The 16317-nt window shown below is 45.2% G+C and overlaps 1 protein-coding gene across 1 annotated transcript in view; it reads left to right on the top strand.

Annotated features, from left to right (window-relative positions):
• NUP210 (nucleoporin 210) overlaps positions 1–16317 on the top strand; it is a gene marked incomplete at its 5' end in the record, with an annotated part of 331314 nt that overhangs the window by 14662 nt on the left and 300335 nt on the right. The window contains one exon of the mRNA XM_082265210.1: positions 13364–13500. Within this exon, the coding sequence (XP_082121336.1) occupies positions 13364–13500 (137 nt within the window). The remainder of the gene's footprint in view (positions 1–13363; positions 13501–16317) is intronic.

The raw sequence follows: 16317 nt of genomic DNA, 5'->3' as shown, positions 1-16317 counted from the left end.
CTGCGACCATTTCCAGATGGATCAGACAGACGGTGATTCAGGCCTTTTTTTTTTTTTTTTTTTCCCCTTTTAACCACTTTAATACAGGGCACTTCCCTCCCTTCCCGCCCAGGCCAATTTTCCCCTTTTAGCGCTGTTGCATTTTTAATGACAATTGCGCGGTCATGCAACACTGTACTTACACCAAATTTATATCATTTTCCCCCCACAAATAGAGCTTTCTTTTGGTGGTATTTGATCACCTGTGCGATTTTTACTTTTTGCTAAACAAATAAAAAAAGACAGAATAGTTTGAAGAAAAAAAAAAGTTTTTTTGTTTATGTTATACAATTTTGTAAATAAATAAGTTTTTTCCTGCACTGATGAGCACTGATGAGACTGCACTGACAGGCACTGATGGGGTGGCACTGATGGGGTGGCACTGATGGGGTGGCACTGATGGGGTGGCACTGATGGGGCGGCACTGATGGGGCGGCACTGATGGGCGGCACTGATGGGCGGCACTGATGGGCGGCACTGATGGGCGGCACTGATGGGCGGCACTGATGGGCGGCACTGATATGTGGCACTGATATGTGGCACTGATATGTGGCACTGATATGTGGCACTGATATGTGGCACTGATATGTGGCACTGATATGTGGCACTGATAGGCGACACTGCTGGGCACTGATAGGTGACACTGCTGGGCACTGATAGGTGACACTGCTGGGCACTGATAGGCGACACTGCTGGGCACTGATAGGCGGCATTGATGGGCACTGATAGGCGGCACTGACGGGCACTAATGGGCACTGATAGGCAGCACTGATCGGCACTGACGGGCGGCACTGATGGGCACTAATGGGCACTGATAGGCGGCACTGGTGGGCAATAATGGGCACTGGTGGGCGACACTAAAGGATGGCAATGATGGGCACTTGTGGGCAGCACTGATAGGGAGGACACTAGTGGGCATCACTGATGGGGAGCGCAATGGGGGGCTCCCTGAGCCCTGATCGCCATCCCTGGTGGCCATAGTGGGCATCCCTGGGGTCATAGTGGGCATCCCTGGGGTCATAGTGGGCATCCCTGGTGGATCTAGTGGCATCCCCCCCCCCCCCCGAGGGTCTGCACTGGTAATCAATGATCTGATTACCAGTGCCGACCCCCCCCCCTGTCGGGGGAGCCGCCGATCGGCGCTCCTTTACTCGTGCCTGTCAGGCACGAACTAAGGAAAGCCGATCAACGGCTGTTCCTGTTTTACTATGTGACCAGCCGTGATTGGACACGGCTGATCACATGGTAACGAGCCTCCGTCAGAGGCTCTTTACCGAGATCGGAGATGCAGGGTGTCAGACTGACACCTCGCATCACCGATCGCCGCTCTGCGCGCCCCCGGGGGGCGCCCAGAGCAGTGTTATCCTGCCGCCGTCATATGACGTCCGGTCAGGATAACTCAACCACATTCCCGCCGTCAATTTGTAATAGGGCGGGCGGGAAGTGGTTAAAGGCCCACTCTACTCAGGTGCTTAGTGCTTCCTGGGCCTTCCGTTATTTGGCATCAGTGACGCAGTTTTGCAAAGAGGCCACCTGGTCGTCCATGCACACGTTTACAGAGTTCTATAAAGTGGAAGTGTTGGGCATCTGCTGATGCTTCTTTTGGCCGCAAGGTTTTGCAGGCAACTGTTCAGAGGACCTAGTCCTCTTTGAGGGTGGGCTCCAGCTGGTTGGCTATAGTTTAGCCTTGGGAATTTATTTTTCGCTGTTTTTTTTTTTTTTTTTTTCCTTGCACAGCATGTCAGCTTTTTAAAGGGTCTTGTTTACAGAACAGTTCTCACCATAGCCAAAGAATTCGAAAGGGATGTAAATGCAGAATAATTTTTATATCTGTTGTCTTACAGATTTGTCTCTGCATACATTCATTTTTTATTTAAACATTAAAAATATAGTTTCATAAAAAAAAAAAAAAATTCTGTGTGTAGATTTCCTTTTGATGATCGATGACTAATATTACATCATGTCTTCTATTCAGACTTTTTTACTCTGTGCCAGCTGCTCTGTGCCAAAGGATTATCCCTAAGTAGTTAATGATTTTATTGGAGAGGCAACTCATGGCTGGTCTTTAGTGTAACTGCTTTCTTATTTGTGAAATTAAAATACAATTGCATTAGTGTTTGGACTGGTTAGGCAATACTGGCCTATGATTATTGTAGAATACTGTAGTGTTTTCTCCACAGGATATTACTTAACCATTATTATCATTAAATTTCTTATTGCATATATTTATAATGTTATATACTTGATGCTTTTTAATGAAAGGCTTTTAGAGTTTTTGAGCAGCCCCTGTTCATCATGTTGCTAAAAGCACATGTATATGAACACAATTACACCCCAAAAATCTGGGGGCAGCTCTCCTACACCCAACACTTATGTTTGTGCTTATAGATATTACATTAAAATTGGGTGAAACTTTTTTTTTTTTCCATGCTGGTTTTGCCACCATGCAAAGATTTCTGGAAAATGTCTCCGTTGCCAGTGACTGATAGCAAATTTGCCTCTTTTTTTATTTTTTTATTTTTTGTATTAGTTTTAGGTTTAATCCCTCTGAAGTTTGGTTATCTCCTGTGCATTGGATGTCAGTGTGGCAGCAGTTCAGTTTTAGGAGTCATTCCTATCTTTTAGCATTGTAAAGCTGTTACCATATACAGTGCCTTGAAAAAGTATGCATACCCCTTGAAATTTTCCACATTTTGTCATGTTACAACCAAAAACGTATATATATGTATTTTTTTGGGATTTTTATGTGATAGACCAACACAAAGTGGCACATAATTGTGAAGTGGAAAGAAAATGATAAATGGTTTTCATTATTTTTTACAAATATCTAAAAAGTGTGATGTGCATTTGTATTTAGCCCCTCAAAGTCAATACTTTGTCGAACCACCTTTCACTGCAATTATAGCTGGAAGTCTATTTGGGTTTGTCTCTAACAGCTTTGCACATCTAGAAAGTGACATTTTTTGCCCATTCTTCCTTTACAAAATAGCTTAAACTTTGTCCTATTGGATGGAGAGGGTCTGCAAACAGAAATTTATAAGTCCTACAAAAGATTCTCAATTGGATTTAGGTCTGGACTTCGACTGGGCTGCTCTAGCAGATAATTATGCTTTGATCTAAACCATTCCATTGTAGCTCTGGCAGTATGTTTAGGGTCGTTGTCCTGCTGGAAGGTGAACCTCCGCCCCAGTCTCAAGTCCTTTTGCAGATTCTAACAGGTTTTTTTTCTAAGTTTACCCTGTAATTGGCTCCATCCATCTTCCCATCAACTCAAACAGGAATTCTTATGGCTTTCTTTCAACAATGGCTTTCTTCTTGCCACTCTTACATAAATGCCAGATTTGTAAGTGCATGACTAATAGTTGTCCTGTGGACAGATTCTCCCACCTGAGCTGTGGATTTCTGCAGCTCCTGCAGAGTTGTCATATCCTCTTGGCTGCTTCTCTGATTAATGCTGTCCTTGCCCGGCCTGTCAGTTTAGGTGGACGGCCATGTCTTGGTAGGTTTGCAGTTGTGCCATGCTCCCATTTTCGGATGATGGGTTGAAGAGTGGTCTGTGAGATGTTTAAAGCTTGGGATATTTTTTTATAACCTAACCCTGCTTTAAGCTTCTCCACAACATTATCCCTGACCTGGCTGGTGTGTTCCTTGTCCTTGATGGTGCTGTTTGTTCACTAACAAACCTCTGAGGGTCCACAGAACAGCTGTATTTATACTGAGATCAAATTACACACAGGTGGACTCTATTTACTAATTCGGTGACTTCTGGAGGCAATTGGTTCCACTAGATTTTATTTAGGGGCTATCAGAGTAAAGGGGGCTTAATACAATTGCACGCCACAATTTTTTGTAAATCATTTTGAAAACCATTTATAATTTTCCTTTCACATCATTTTTCTTCTACTCTACAATTTATGTGCCACTTTGTGTTGGTCTATAACCTAAAATCCCAATAAAATACATTTTGTTTTTGGTTGTAACATGACAAATGTGGAAAATGTAAATGGTGTATGTATACTTTTTCAAAGCACTGTTGGCCTTCATTACTGACAATATCTGCTGTTTTTATGGTGACCGCTACATGACCTTCTGTCTACCCCATCCCTACCGGCGCATGGTAAAATTACATCGGCAGGAACCCCCCCTTCCTCCGGGTGGACATCATATGACGTTCAGCTCCAAGCAGATAACAGCGCTTGCTTATATATGCAGTGCACCATCAGCCTAAACCATATACAACATAAACATGTCAAATAAAATTACTTGTGCAACATATCAAATAAAAGTATCTGTGTAACACCATACACTTCTATAGTGCATGGAGAATCTAATAAAGGAAGTCCAGGTGAATGAAAGAAATGGAAAAAAAAAAAAACAACCAACCCCATAAAGGAGACACTCACTCCGTGTCCTTTCAAAACAGTGTGCTTCTCTTATCTTGCCCAATCAATGTATTCCAACCATGGATGGATGGATGGATGCAGGGAGCTAGGTGCCACCCAGTGCGTTTAATGAGTAAGAATTCCTACTCACCGGATGGTGTTGATCCTCCTTACCTTACGGCAATAGGATCAGAGCGGGCTAGTTTGGTCACTATGACCCAAATGGCATGTCCTGCGAAGCTCCTGCCTCTACCTCCAAAGGATCCAAGCTCCGGAGATGGTTTTGCAGGAAAGATATAAAAAAAAAAAGAGAGTAACCTCCACTTTGTGTAATAACGTAAGGTAGTCTTTATATATCAAAAAAATCCCAATAGGGCTAAAAATTATATGCAATTAAAATAGTCCTTTGTATGACTCTCCCGTGTAGGCTACCGCATTAACCACAGGGACCCAGGTAGCTCAGCCCCACCAGACCCCCCAGAGACCGACGTAGGTGTGGATAAGGTACGTTGCGTCGCGCTTTCCAACTTAAAGCATTTCGCCCTCAAATGTAACGTCTTCAGAAGCTGACGTCACGCCGCACACACTCTTCCTTTATACACACCACCCCACCTACACACCCGCCCCTCCTGTCATAGCACAAACAAACAAGCAAATCTCCTGGTGCTCTCTCATGCACATAATCCATTTAAAATGATTGATACAAGGAGAGTGTATCCCTCATATGGTAATTAAGAACAAGAGGGTACATCCCTTGTGTGTAATATGATGTAGATAATTACCCAACTCTCCTGTTCAATGTGGACTAAGTGCATGTGCCAAAAATAGGATATGTAAATGGATGAAAAATGGTGAATATGGCATAAATGAAGAAAAAAATGAAAAAAAATGTAAAAAATAAAATATTTTTTCTTCATTTATGCCATATTTACTATTTACACATTATATTGATGAATGAATGAAATTGGCTCTTAACCACGTGACCGGCTGTGTCCAATCGCAGCCGGTCACAAATGTCAACAAACCCGGTAACTGCCTGTTACCGAGCTCTCCTCCTCACACACTGAACCTGTAACAGGCAGTTACCGATTACAGTGCACAATAAAACACACACAGATTGCCCAATGATAAAGCCCTTCAGAGTGCCTGTCACCAGCCCATCAGAGTGCCTGTCTGCAGCCCATGCTTTCCAAAATGGGGTCATTTTGTGGGCTTTTTATATTGTCCTGGTACTCCAGGGCCTTCAAAAGTGTGATATGTAGGAGTTAAATTATATGTGTAATTTATGGTCCTAGAACGCCTGAAGGTGCTACTTGGATTTTGGGCCTCTGTGGCCAGGCTGTGGAAAAGTCTCACACTTGGTATTGCCATACTGGGGAGGAGTCGCAGAATGTATTTTGGGATGTGATTTTTACTATGTGTTGAAAAATCTTATCAATTGACAACTTTATGTGTAAAATAAAAAAAATAAGTTTTCATTTTCTTTTCTCATTTTCCAAAAACTTGTGGAAAGAAATTGCATATTCAGAAGACTCATTATATTGGTGTATGTATGGGGTGTTTTGCTTTCCAAAATGGGGTCATTTTGTGTGTAATTTATTGTTCTGTTGCTCCAGGGCCTTCAAAAGTGTGATGGGTCATTAGGAAATTGTATGTGTCATTTATGCTCCTAGAATGCCTGACGGTGCTCCCTACATGTTGGGCCTCTCTATGTGGTCGGGCTGTGTAAAAGTCTCACATGTGGTATCACCATACTCGGGAGGAGTAGCAGGCTGTATTTTGGGTGTAATTGAAAGTATGCATATACTGTGTGTGAGAAATAACTTGTTATGACCATTTTGTGTAAAAAAAAAAAAAAAAAAAAAAAAAAAAAAATAATTTCTTTATTTTCCCAAGAATTGTGTGAATAAAATTACAGCTTCAAAAAAAAAAAAAAAAAACTCACCATGCCTCTTACCAAATACCTTGAACTGTCTACTTTACAAAAAGGGGTCATCTGGGGGGTATTTGTACTGTCCTGACATTTCAGGGCCTCAATAAGTAAAAAATAGGCCGTCAATACATCAGGTGTAATTAGTTGTGATCAGTTTTCAATGATTGGCACCATAGCTTGCAGACTCTAACTTTCACACAGTATTATCCTTTTTTTGGGTTATTTTTGCCGAAGATATGTAGCAGTATAAATTTTGGCCCAAATTTATGAACAAAAATTACTTCTTTGCACAATTTTACAATAGAAGCTAAGTTTTTTTTTTTTTTTTTTTTTTTCTTTCAAAATGTTTTTTCTCTATCGCTCATTGACAGACGTAGTCCTCGGTGATACAGCGACTTCGGGTTATGTTGCCTCCACAGGAGCAGGACTAGACAGGAAATTAAAATGCTCTGGCCACACCCTAAGGGCAGTCCCAGAGGGTATATCCTCTCTCTCTCTGCCTCAGCAAATCAGTTATTTTCTGTCTAGTTAGGAGTAAGGACCTAGATACCTTGCTGGGATCTTCGGTCCTGGCAAGATTTTTTTTCTTAAAAAGATTTTTTTAGACAGCTTTTTTCTCCAGTGTTCCTGTGAGATCTTCAAGCAAGAAAGCTGAACTGGGCGACGGGCTGGATGTTGAGATCCGGTGGTCACCCCAGTTCAGCCTACGAGCGCGTGCAGGCCATAGCTCCGCGCTGGGTCGGCCGCGACAAAGTCCCATTAAGGGACTGACCCCGCGAGTTAAACGTCTCGCTGAACCGCCAAAGACCATGAGTCACGGCGTCCGTATTGGTCGACAGCCCTCCCGCCCCGGTGGAGAGGGGTACTGTCAGGAGTTGGTGCCCGCCTGGTTCCGGTATGGTGAGTAGTATGTTCCCCCTTTTCCCCCTGACTTGTCTTGTGGTGAACGCGGGCCCCTCTCTGTATGGTAAGATAGAGTCCCCCTCTATCCTATAACATGGCACAGATCCCCCTACTTTGAGTGTGATTTTATGTGCAAAAAGCCAGGAGGCTTGGTTTGGGAGCTAACAATCTAATTGTATACATGTTTAAAAGATTGTAATCAGTGGCAGTCTGGGAATCTTACTGTGATAAGAATAAGGTACCTACCAGTCAGAAGCCACGGACATGTAGACTGCCTTCCTAGTCAAATCTCCAGCTATAGCAGGCCTTCCGAAGGCCATGAGGTCCGCCAGGGCCGGTACCGCCAACCACGCCAAAAATCCCCATGCAGAGATAGTGTTGTGTGCCCTGCAGCACACCGCTATTCGGTACAGGCCGCCGCCATTTTTTTTGCTGGATTGCACGAGCCGCCATTTTGGCGTAGCCTCGTGTCTCCAGCATGGGGGCGGCCATGTTTGAGGTGATCCAAACACCTCGTGGAGCTAGGGGAGGCGCCGGAAGGCGTGCAGAGGGGCGGAGCCGCCTCCTTTCTTCCTGGGCAGCCAGCCAAAAGACTTCCTGTTTGTCAAGACAGCGCTGTAACCTGTTGCAGTTAAACTCTGAGCATCAAGTGGTGAGCCTGGGGGTCTCTCTCTCTCTCTCTCTCTCTCTCTCTCTCTCTCTCTCTCTCTCTCTCTCTCTCTCTCTCTCTCTCTCTCTCTCTCTCTCTCTCGATGGGGATCCCTAACACTAAGGGGCTTTTGTGGCGCTGGGGGTCTGTGAAAAAAAAAAAAAAAAAAGTTTTTTATTTTTGAATTAAATTATCCGGGAAGTTACTGGAATAATCATGGACCCTGCCACACAAATTCCCCCACCTGTTTCCCTCGAGGGGGCCACGGGACCCGCCGGTGCACAGAGTGTAGAGGCATTTACAGCAATTTTGGAGTCTATGGTGGCTCGGGTGGAGGCGGCCTGTCGGGGACAAGGGTCAAGGAAGCGACCCCCGCCTACCCCTATATTATCTGACACCTCTGACTCAGATTCAGAGATGGTCACTGCAGTTGCAGGTCCCTCTGCAAGGGCTGTTACCTCAGGTAAAGCTCCCTCAGACAGTGAGGAGGACGTTTCTTCTCCCGCTATAATTCAGGAAGAAGCATTGGTGGACGCACTAGTTGTGGCAGTGCAGGAAACCTTAAAACTTGAGGTTTTACCGGCAGAAGCAACTGATACAGAGATTCCTTTTGGTACTACCAAGCCCATCAAAACGGTAAAGGTTTTTCCTGTACCCAAGTGTTTTGGTAATAAGATTAAAGGAGAATGGGAGCATTCTAAACGTACCTTTACTATTTCCAAGCGTATTGCTAGACGCTATCCGTTTGAGGAATCCATCATTAAGAAATGGACGGTACCACCAGTGGTGGATCCACCTATTTCCAGGCTGAATAAAGCCACGATTATCCCAGTGGAGGACACTTCGTCCTTTAAGGATCCGGTGGATCGAAAGATGGAAGCAGAGTCCCGCACCATCTTCTCTCTGATAGGGTCAGCATTTAGACCAGTAATTGTTATTGGTCTAGTTTCCCAGACACTTACGGAATGGGCGAGATTGGTACGCCAAGACCTTAGGGGAAAAGATATTCCCCAGGAAACATCTGATTTGATGGAACAGATTATACAAGGGCTACAGTTTATCTGTGACGCAGCCTTGGACACCACTCCCCTATTAGGGCATGCATCTATGTCAGCGGTAATCCTCAGACGTGTGCTGTGGTTAAAATGCTGGTCAGCTGACCTAGGTTCCAAAAAGACCTTGACGAATCTCCCCTTTCAGGGGAATCGTCTATTTGGGGCCACCCTAGATGAAATCATTAAGGATGCCACCGGGGGCAAGAGCACTTTTTTGCCACAGGCTGCTAAAGCTAAGGGACCTCGCAACAAGCGAGGACCTTTCTTTACCGCCCATAAAGGGTTCGCACGCCCGGCTGGAACAAGCGGGAAAGGCAAGACTCCTCCAGGAGGGTTCAAGAAAGGCTGGTCGGACAAACAGAGGACCAACTCAGCCAAACCCGAAGCAAAGGAGTACACAGCCTGAAGGTGCGCCCCCACCCGGTTTGAGGGTGGGGGGACGTTTTCACCGGTATTCAGGACATTAGATCGAGCATCAACTACTACTACCGGTGCGATTCTTCCCTTCCAACATTTAAGTACTACAGGGAGCGGTAGTCACCGTTCCCTGAATAGATCTTTTCCTTTACCTTTTCCTAAGATTAGTCTCAATTCCCCACAGGAATCGGATCTGGTTGACCAGACAGGCCAAGAAGCCTCTAGCCGGGTGACTTCGGTCCCTGAGGTTCAACCAGAAAAGATCACCCTTCCTGATAGCAATCAGGTATCTGATAAATGTGTGGGAACAGAAAACGACCAGACTTTCTCGGATGGTCGGGGCCAGATAGCTCTAGGGACGCCTGGTTCAGATCCAGTCAGCACCAGTGGTCCTAGAAATTCTAGGCTGGCCTCGTCAAGCCGGCCTGGCCGACTTGGACAGGCTAGTCGCAGACGTTCCGTGGGAACTTCGTCTCAGGGAGTGTCTGTGGTCTCAAGGACCAATTTACCATCGTGCTTTACAGTCGCTGGTTTTAATGGCCTGGCCATTGAGACCCAAGTACTGAAGGACAGAGGGTTGTCAGCTTTAGTCATTCCTACCCTTATTAAAGCAAGGAAAGCGACTTCCAGCAAGGTCTATTATCACACATGGAAGACTTATATTGCGTGGTGCGAATCTTTAGGATTTCCTCCACGTACCTATTCGGTGACTCGAATATTGGCTTTTTTGCAACAAGGGGTTGAGCAGAAGCTAGCCTTGAGCACCATCAAGGGTCAAGTTTCAGCATTAGCAATCTTCTTTCAGAAACCTTTAGCTACCAAGTCCTTGGTGCGGAATTTCATCCAGGGGGTGCGGCACCTGGCTCCACCAGTCCGCGCGCCCTTACCGCCCTGGGATCTTAATTTAGTTTTGTCGGTTCTACAGAAACCTCCCTTTGAAAACATCAGGGAGATTCCCTTGTTTACTTTATCCCAGAAGGTGGCCTTCTTGGTGGCTATCACTTCTGCTCGCAGGGTGTCAGAACTGGCTGCATTATCATGCCAGTCCCCATACCTAGTGATTCATAGGGATAAGGTAGTACTTCATCCTAAGCCATCCTTTCTTCCTAAGGTGGTTTCAGATTTTCATCTGAATGAAGATATTGTACTACCTTCCTTGTGTCCTCAGCCCAAGCATCATCGGGAACATGCGTTGCATTCCTTGGATGTGGTTCGGGCAATCAGAGTATACCTGAAAGCTACGGAATCATTCCGTAAGACGGATTCACTTTTTGTGATCACGGATGGCCCCAGAAAGGGTTTGCCTGCATCTGCCGCGACCATTGCCAAATGGATTAGACAGATGGTGGTACAGGCTTATTCTATTAAGGGTCAGAGTCCTCCGTTCCCTGTTAGGGCGCACTCCACTCGAGCGCTCAGTACTTCCTGGGCCTTTCGCCATCAGGCGTCAGTGGTCCAGGTATGTAAGGCGGCCACCTGGTCGTCGGTACATACCTTTACAAAATTCTATAAAATTGATGTGACGGCATCGGCGGATGCCTCATTTGGCCGCAAGGTTTTGCAGGCCGCAGTTTGAGGAGACCGGTGGTCTACCTCGAGAGTTTTTTTCTGTTTGAAAAATTTCTTTTTTGTTGAGTCTCATCATTAAGGATGAGCATTGTAAACTTCTATTTGGCACCGGTTGGGCCTTCTAGATTGGGATTTGATTTCCATTTTCCCACCCCTCATTTGTGATACTGCTCTGGGACGTCCCGAAGGTGCTGTATCACCGAGGACTACGTCTGTCAATGAGCGATAGAGAAAAATGGATTTTTGTAAAATCTTACCGTAAAATCCTTTTCTCTTAGCTCATTGACAGACGTAGTCCCCGCCCCTCTGTTTTGGAGTTGGGTTGGGTTAAAATCTCTAAAGACTGCTTTTTGACATAACTGATTTGCTGAGGCAGAGAGAGAGAGGATATACCCTCTGGGACTACCCCTAGGGTGTGGCCAGAGCATTTTAATTTCCTGTCTAGTCCTGCTCCTGTGGAGGCAACATAACCCAAAGGTGCTGTATCACCGAGGACTACGTCTGTCAATGAGCTAAGAGAAAAGGATTTTACGGTAAGATTTTACAAAAATCCATTTTTTTTTTTTTTTTTTAACTTATTGCAAGAAATAAAAAACCCAGTGATGATTAAATGCCACCAAAAGAAAGCTATATTTGTTTGAAAATAAATGATAAAAAATTTGTTTGTGTACAGTTTTGCATGACTGAGTACATTTTCATTAAAATTGTAAGAGCACAGAAAGCTGAAAATTGGTCTGGGCAGGAAGGGGGTGAAAGTGCCCTGTATTTAACTAGTTAACTGGCAATTGTTCAGTCATTGCAGCTGCACAGTACTAATGAGGAAATCTGGTGGGCCTTAATCTTTGTAGACTAGTTCCTATTGGTAGACTAGTATCTCACCAAAAATTAAATTTTAGTTGCAGAACAACTTCAGGTAGCCATATTGCTTTTTCAGAAAATGACAGTGGCTGCAGATTGAAAAGGAAAGGTAATTTTTAATAACATTCAGTTACAATATGACTTGTGTCGCAATTGTATACGCTTTATTTTTTCTTTATTTGCTATTCCCCCCCCCCCCCCCCCCACAAACGAAGTTACCCTTTAATCCATTTTAGACTAAGGCTGTACCATAACAAAATGTGGAAAAAGTGAAGCGTTGTTAATACTTTCCGGATGCACGGTATTCACTCAATACAGGTTAAACTATTATATTTAGTAGGAACTTTGTAAAATTTGCTGTGTGTTTATCTGGTAATAATGATTTTAGTGTATTTTTAGCAAAAGTATTGTTTTGATAAACTTTTGCGCAACTGTAGTGGGTCCTTTAAAAATCAGTAGAACCTTCTTTTTATTCTACTGGTTCTGTGCTTTCAGAAAATGATATATGGTTTGGTGGATCTTTTACAAACTCTGAAAGCTTTAGGTGAAAAATAAAAAAGCAAAGTAATAATTGTAAAAATGGGCTGGCCAGCTGAGTTTAAAAGTGGAGCAGGGCCTGGAAGCGAAAAGGTTGATGAGATTTCTCACTCATGCCATGGATATATGTGGAATTACACCCCTAAACACATTCTGCTACTTCTCCCAAGTATGGGGATACCACATGTAACGCTTTTTGGGAGCCTAGCCCAGCCGTAAATGGGGCCCAAAATCCAGAAAGCAATGGACTTTTAAAGGTCGTAACTAATGCGTTTTCATTTCCTGACTACCTATCGCAGTTTTTGAAGCCCTAAAATGCCTAGATAGTACAAACACCCCAACAAATTACCCCTGTTTTTGAAAGTAGACACTGCAAAGTATTTGTAGAAACATGGGGATTATTTTGCAGATAACATTTTCTGTCAAAAGGTTTTGCCTAGACACTGTATTAGAAATGTATTATATGTAAATTACACAGCCTCACAATTTAATGCCCTAATTTAAATATAGGAAGGCCCTCGAACTAGAAAGTCATTGTCCAGAGATTGTGCAATCAGATTGTATTGTGTGTATGGAAAACTTTAGTATACAGTAGTTAAAAAAATGTTTAAACTAAAGTCGGGTAAACATGGACCGAATGTCGGGAGACAATGACCGGTTAAAAAAACGGCCGACATTCGGCCCTTGTGTATGTCCTTCTGTCTGACAGATGCCAGCCGTTTGTATGACTTCTGTTGGACATGCATTCTGGAAAACCAGCAGCTGATCAGAGTATTCTGGAAGGGGAGCCATCCCCCACTCAGAATACAACCGCTCAGCTAGATCGCTGAACTAACCTCGCATAGTACAGCGTCTCCAACCGGAGCTGACCGTTTCAACCATGGTATTTGAACAAAAAAAAACACTAATAGTGTGTACCCGGCTTTAGAATAGTAGTATTTTTGAGCACATGGCTATCTTTACTACATAATGTTGGCAATTTCATAATTCTTTTTTTTTCACTTTTACTTCTTCTTCATAGGTCATCAACTAGACCTGAGGTTGCCAGCATAGTTCCGTTAAGCACTCATGACCAGCAATGCTCACAACGTGCTGTAGTACAAGCGCGAGCAAATCATCCTACACGGCTAACCAGTATCATTTTTGCTGAAGATATACGTAAGTTTTGTTTCTTTCTGATTAGGCAATTCGTTTTTAATGGATACATGAAAAACATTTGTCAAAGATATACACAATTTTCCTTGCTTATGCTTCCTTCTTTCTTACACTCTAAACCATGGGTGTCCAACCTTTTGGTTTCTCTAGGCCACATAGAGTGTAGAGAAATTTTCTCGGGCCGCATATAAAATATATACTATAGTTAAGGTATATAAGTAATAAAAGCTGCCGTGCCCCCAGCACTAATTTAACACAACTAGTGGATGATCCCCTCTGAGGCAGCCTCTGTGGCCATGCCCCCGACTCGACTACTTTCCTCCCCAGCAAAAAAAAAAAAAAAAAATTGTTAGGGGGCAGTGGGCCGCATTGCCTGTGGTTCCGGGCCGCAAGTTGGACATGCCTGCTCTAAACCTTCAGTCATTTGGCTTAATTGGACAAAGTTTCTGAGCTCTTTTGTAGACTCGGAAGTCACTACGTTATCTTGCAGGCTGTTGTGATATAGCTGATTAGTTGCCTGACCAGACACTGTGGTAAGTTCTATGGGCTTCCTACTTAAAGTGGAGTTCCACCCATTTTAATAAGTTTAGATGTATGTAATCCCCTTTAAAAATACTTTTACCAATGGAAACATTTTTTATTTTTTTTGCAAGGAAATACCCTTTCTCTTACGTCCTCCGACAGTCGCCGCCACTTCATAATCTTCACTAATGGGGTAATTGACCTTTGCTCCGCAGGAGTAGCTAGGCAACAAGATTTGTTAATATCAAAGCTTTTAGCATATCACACCCCTAGGGGGTGGTCCCCTCAGTCAATACCTCCCTGCTTCCTGCATTCTCAACTCAGTTTCTAATGCCTAGCTTAGGAGTAGCTGGCTGATCCTGTGCTGGGGCTTTCAGTCTCAGCCTTCTACCCTCTTTTTGATTTTATTTTGAGTATTTTTCTCTTTCTTTTACTTAGCTGTTCTTTTTCTCAGCATTAGTTTAGTTTCTTCGGATGAAGATTATCATGCGGAGCTGGGTCTCGGACTGGCCGCCCTGGATCCCAGGGTTCAGGGCCAGGGGCTTCCCAGCCTGCCATCGAGCGTTCAGCTCAGGTTTTCCCTGGCATATTGAACGACCCATCCCTGTTCGCTGCAGGGATGCTGCCTGTGAGGTGGCTACCTCACCGGACGCCATTTGCGGTTTCGCACTGCAGTTCCACTGCGTCCTGGCTGCGACACTCCCTGTCCTCAGTGCAGCGGTTTGGTCGCTGGAGAAGGCTCCCCACGCCATCCGGACTGGTAAGTGCAATTCTATGTGGGGACCTGTCTGTTTTGGGTGTCGGTCTGTGACTGTGTGACCCTGCATGTCTGTGTATGTGCTGAGCTCCCTGTCAGATTCCTGTGTGGAATAGCTGCCTTTCTGTGGGCTGCGGGGGGGGGGGGGGGGGGCTCTCCCGCTCTGCTATGTGAGAGTATGGGGCAGACTGGGCTTAGACATGCTATGCGGCGGCCGCTACTGCGACCCGCTATTTTTTTGCGGCAAATTATGGTGACCGGCCCTGTGTGGTATGGCGCGGTGTTTTGACGCCAAACGCCGCCATTTTGGCGGCGATCGATCATACAGCCACATGTCGGCGCCATTTTCTCATTGCCTAAAATGCCTCAGCCGAGCGGCCATGTTTGTGTAGCCTGCATAGTCATTGCATCACTTCCTTTTTCTCTGGAACAGCGATCGGTGGCAGCAGCCTGTGTGGTCTCTCCAGGTTTTTACCTTTCCTTTTCCTGTATTTCCTTGCTCAGTGTCCTTATCCCTGTGGGGGTCGGTACATACAGTAGGGTGCGGTGGGCTACGCTCGCCGCGGTCTTAAAGGGGCAGTCCTCCTTTTTTCAATTATTGCTGGGGCATGGATTCTCAGGATTGCAAGTTTCCTCCCACCTTGGTGGGGGGCCAAGGGGCTGCTGCATCCCCCGAGGGGGCTGATCTGGCTGCTATTGTGGCGAACTTGGCTTCTCAGGTGCAGATGCTAATGGCTGATCGATCCGCAAAACGGCCCAGATTGTCTATTTCCTCTGATTCAGAGGGCGATGGGGCTGCTTTGGCTGGAGTGCCCTTCTCAGGGTCTCGCTCGTCTCTGGACCTTGGGGGGTCTGAGGGGGAGGCTGAGGTAGAAGGGGTTGATAATTCTCCCCCTGGCTCGCCTGAAGAGCTTGCACTCATGGATGAGTTGGTTGTTTCTATCAAGGAAACACTGCGTTTGCAGGATGAACCATGTCCTCCTGCTTTGATGTCCTCTTATGGAACGCAAAGGAAACGCAAAACAGCGCAGGTTTTTCCCTGCCCTGCGGAATTTCAGCGTGCTGTTGATGAGCAATGGCGCAATTTAAAGAAGCCCTTTACTGTGCCCAGTAAGTTCAAGCTGCGTTATCCATTTACACCCACCACGGCTGAGCGTTGGTGTGTGCCGCCTCAGGTGGATCACGCGGTGGCGGTTTTGAATAAATCTACTGCGATCCCTGCTGAGGATACCCCGGTGTTCCGGGACCCTACAGACAGGAGATTGGAGTCTCTTGCCCGTCATGCTTATACGGTTGCTGGTTCTATGCTGAAGCCTATTTTTGCTTCCATTTTGGCGGCCCAGGCTATTGCGGATTGGGCGCAGGTGCTCAGGCGCACCCTGGTGGCTGACTCTGCTCCACCGACAACATTGGCTATGGTGGATCAAATTCATCAGGGTGTCATGTATTTGTGTGATGCGGACTTGGATTTAGTCCCTTTGGCTGCACGCCTCTCGAGTGTGGCGGTATTGAACCGTCGCCTGATATGGCTGAAATGTTGG

The sequence above is a fragment of the Pelophylax lessonae genome, assembly GCF_965119305.1.
Source record: "Pelophylax lessonae genome assembly, chromosome: 8".
Lineage (NCBI taxonomy): Eukaryota > Metazoa > Chordata > Amphibia > Anura > Ranidae > Pelophylax > Pelophylax lessonae.
The sequence above is the reverse complement of the archived record's forward strand: the minus strand, read 5'-3'. Positions and strand labels throughout refer to the sequence as shown.